The sequence below is a fragment of the Rhagoletis pomonella genome, unplaced genomic scaffold (assembly GCF_013731165.1).
Source record: "Rhagoletis pomonella isolate Grant_MI unplaced genomic scaffold, Rhpom_1.0 Rhpom_scaffold_00008, whole genome shotgun sequence".
In the NCBI taxonomy this organism is placed as follows: Eukaryota; Metazoa; Arthropoda; class Insecta; order Diptera; family Tephritidae; genus Rhagoletis; species Rhagoletis pomonella.
In genome coordinates, this window is record NW_023458562.1 from 19,149,506 (window position 1) to 19,153,526 (window position 4,021).

The 4,021-nt window shown below is 37.5% G+C and overlaps 1 protein-coding gene across 1 annotated transcript in view; it reads right to left on the bottom strand.

The window, feature by feature from the left end:
* Nucleotides 1-727, bottom strand: part of LOC118745218 (cytochrome P450 6a22-like) — an 11,352-nt gene extending 10,625 nt beyond the window's left edge. The window contains exon 1 of the mRNA XM_036478743.1: nt 13-727. Coding sequence (XP_036334636.1) covers nt 13-727 — 715 coding nt within the window. The remainder of the gene's footprint in view (nt 1-12) is intronic.
* Nucleotides 728-4,021: the final 3,294 nt, after the last annotated feature.

Consider the following 4,021-nt stretch of genomic DNA (forward strand, 5'->3'; position numbering starts at 1 on the left):
CAAGTTGCGCACTCAAGTTAAGTGGCACTTCTGATGTTTGTGCGTGTGTACAACGCGCACAATGCTCTCGCGTCATCATACAATTAGTTGTGAATCGTGTTTGACACTCCCGCGCTACCAGCTCTTGTATGCGCAAGCGTAACGTCTGTGTTGACTCATTTGCGCCGCTGAGCTCAACACCAAAAACACAGCTGACGAAAGCATCGCTGGCATAGCGTGTACAAAGCCCTTGTATATCAAGTGTTCCATCATCACTTTGGTCAACTATTTCGGAATTGCTAACCAAGCTCTTAGCTGCTCTAATTACTGCTGGAAATATTTCACTCATCTTAGCTGACCAGAAGCAAGGCGTGAGTTTGCGTCGCATCGTCTGCCATTCAGCGTTTTCGAGTGCATATAGCAATTCTTTGTTGCTGGATTGATTGTCCGTACGATCAGCGAAACTTGAAAAATCATCGATCAACACGCGTTTTATCAGCTCCAAGTCGATTATAATAACTGCAGGTGTGGTTTGTAGAAATATTCCCGCGATAGGCGTGTTTCCTTTGAAGCGCTTGTAGGCGATGCGCAGTAGCTCTATTGTATCACGCTGTCGGCGTAGGATATCAGGTGGCAAATGTGGTATGCCGCGACGCTCAAAGTAGCTCAATTTGTAGCGGTAATATGAATAGATCAACGAGATGGGTATGAGTAGCCCAGAAATGGTTATCGCCAAGTGCCAAGCCATTTGAGTTTAGTAGCACAACTTAATAAAAAATGAATTACTGGTGGAAGAAATTAAGATTTTTTTTAGACCGTTTAAACCCACTTTCACGAAAAGAACTAAATGTCAACTAACGTGACTTGTTTGCTAAGAATGCAGCTATTCTATTAGAAATCTTCGCTATTTTAAAATTTGTTTACGACTTTCGCTGTTTTGCTGATCTCATAGACTGGATTAGTGAGTGCTTGTGAGAGTAAAGGTAAATTTAAGAGCCTAAAAAAGCTCGAGTAGTTACATGTACTCTTCTAAGTAAAGAGTGTGGAAGAAAGAGATATTGATAGAGCATGTACATACATATGTACATATGATCGATGGGTTTTCGTATTAACGTACAAGCATTTGGTTACCGATTTGAAAAGTTATTCGCAAAACGGTGAAAGTAATTTTTTGGTCTTTGCCGATGAGCAGGCTACCACTGCCTCGCAGGCGGATTAAAGTATACTACTAGTAGGTGACAAGCCGCCATTAGTGATGACCAATTGTAGGCCTCTGTTATGACTAAATTCGGAATTGAGAAAACTTAAGTATTTGAAAACTCGGACCTCTTAGTTCTTTGAAGCTATTTTAGAAGAGCTAAGAGTTTGCTGGAATAGGCAAAGCCACAGGACCACAGGTATACCACAGGTGGCACTTCTTCCAACCAACCAACCAACCATCCAACCAACCACCAACGGATTAAAGTCTACCGTTGATGATTCGAAAAAAGGCAAAAAGTCCGAAAACTACCGATATAAGTCTCAAGTAAAGTACCGAAAAAACGTCAAAAAGTTAATCATAGGCACCGAAAAAAGTGCGAAAAATCTTCAGAGGTCTCGAAAAAAAACCGTTACAAAACCAAAACAAAATATAAACATTTTTAAAGGTCTCCAGTAACCCCAAAAGAGCTCTAGCAACCAGAAAAGTGTATAAGTTCGGAAAAGCTGCGAATTAATTTTTGTAGCATTTCAAAAATCCGATACAAAATTTCTATATGCCCCGAAATCACGCAAAACTCCCAAAAGACCTTGAAAAGTTTTGACAAACCCTGAAACCGCAAGAAAATTCCGCAAAGCTCTGCTGTATACATATGTACCTAAGTATTTATTTATGTACTTACTTAAAATTTGGAAGGCTTTCATAACTAAGCAGGTTGAAAAACTGAATACAACCACTAAGGAATTCCTATCTGTTAAAAAGGCCATTATGAAGATTTTGTAATTTTCGCGTAAAAATTTTAATAATGTCTTACTTACGCGTAAAATTTATCCTTAATGACATTTTAAAGATTGAAAGCTTAATAGAGCGAATGAGTGGAGCATTGAAAACGAGGCGCAATTATCTGTGCCGCCTGCGGTTACTGTTGAATCGTTTCGCCCACACTTGCCACCATATTAAATGTATGTATGTACATGTACATACATATGTGTATATGAAATGTCAATTATTGCTGCATAATTCATGGCGTATTTAGTTGAAAAGCTTAATGCACAATTTCGTAATTGCACACACTAACAAATATCGATTGTATGTGGCCCAGCTGCAATGCGGATGTAATGAGCAAAAACTTAAGACTTTCTGAGAAATGAAAAAGCAAAGGCGAAGATATGTAAAAGCAAAAAAAAAAAATGTCAAAGGTGAAAAGTTTCGAGTGAATGTGCAAATGAAAGCTCATGAGTATGTGATAATATGCTGCCTTTTTCAACTGTACTGTACGCTAAATACCCCTTTGAGAGCACTAAATGCGCTGCTGCATGCTCGGCTTACTTTCCCTTTGCCGCAAAGTGTCACTTTCCAAGCGCATCCGAGTTCTTTTCTGGCGCCTTGCAAATTTTTCGGCAATTAACAAATTACAATGTGCAGTGCTTTGAGTTTCCACAAAATTTCAAGCATATACTAACTCACTCACAAACAACAAATATGTATGTATGTGTTAGTCGGCTGTGGCACATGTGTTGCCACAAAAAGTATCGTTTGTGTTGGCGTTTCCTTTGTGCAAACACCCAACGGAAGTACTTAGTGCTCGAGTGGTTCTTAAATTTTCATTGAAGTGCTGTTTGCTACGAGTAGACATGAGACAATGAGTACGGCAGTTTGTAGAATAACAAAAACAAATCTACTACATGGCAAAGCGTAATTGTGCAGACTTCAGCAATTAGACAGTTTATAAAGCACAAATAGGTGGGCCATACCCTGCAAATATCGCAACAACTCCATGGACACATGTAAAGAGTACTCCCTAAGGATCAAGGAGTACTCCAAAATCAATCACAATTCATATCAAAAATGTGATCCAATTAATATTGCGATGTCCTAGGGCAGGACCATGGAATATCTAACTCTTGGCTATACAGTCCAATAAACATTGTGTAAGCATTACGATAGTTGAGACACGAGCATTGATCGGATAACAATAAGCTGGTATAGAGACACGAGTCGGACTGCTACAGCATTACAGAGGAGCAGTTTGTAAGTACTCAAATGCAGCACTAATAGACCACATGGTCCAACGATTTTTGTATGTACTTACTTAAATATGTATGTACATACTTGTGTATGTATGTCTGCAGATATTTGTGATAATGCCTGTATGTCGAAATTTTTGAGGAAATCACACATCCACCTGTTCAAGCCCACGCTCAATTTTTAACATGCTCTTTTTGCTGCTCATTTAATGCAGGAAGTAAGTATGTGTGTTCGTGTGAATGTGCGGATATACATACATACATATGTACATAGATGGTCCTTAAATAAGTTAACAGACTTTTGTTTTCGTTAAAGTTTTCGTTTTCGCTGAAGTTTTTGTTGTTTTTTTCCTTTTTTCTTTGACTCCTTGCCAAATGTAGACGAAGAAAATTCTATTTTAATGGAAGCCTTTGTCTTACTTGTCTGCTTCAGCAGAAATGTATAGAGAAACGTTAAAAATATGAACTGTGCACAAAGGGGGGAAAAATATTATTTTGTTTTTATGAAAATTACTGCAGTGGTAAGCATATGTTGTGAACATGGAGGTGACGCGTGTGCCTCTTGTTGCAAATAATGTAATTTTGTTCTATAGTTTTATTAATATTAATTAAGAGATTTTAGTTACTTTTTATGTAAAAAAAAAATCAACTAAAAAAGGTATAAAAAAAAATTATTATATATCGGAAGCACAACAGATCAAATCAGATCAACGAACATGGGCTTAAAAAAATAAGAAATGCCTTCTAGAGTTAATAAAAAAAAATTTAAAGACTGTTTAAATATATTTGTTAATTAAGAACAAGTTTTTTTTACATA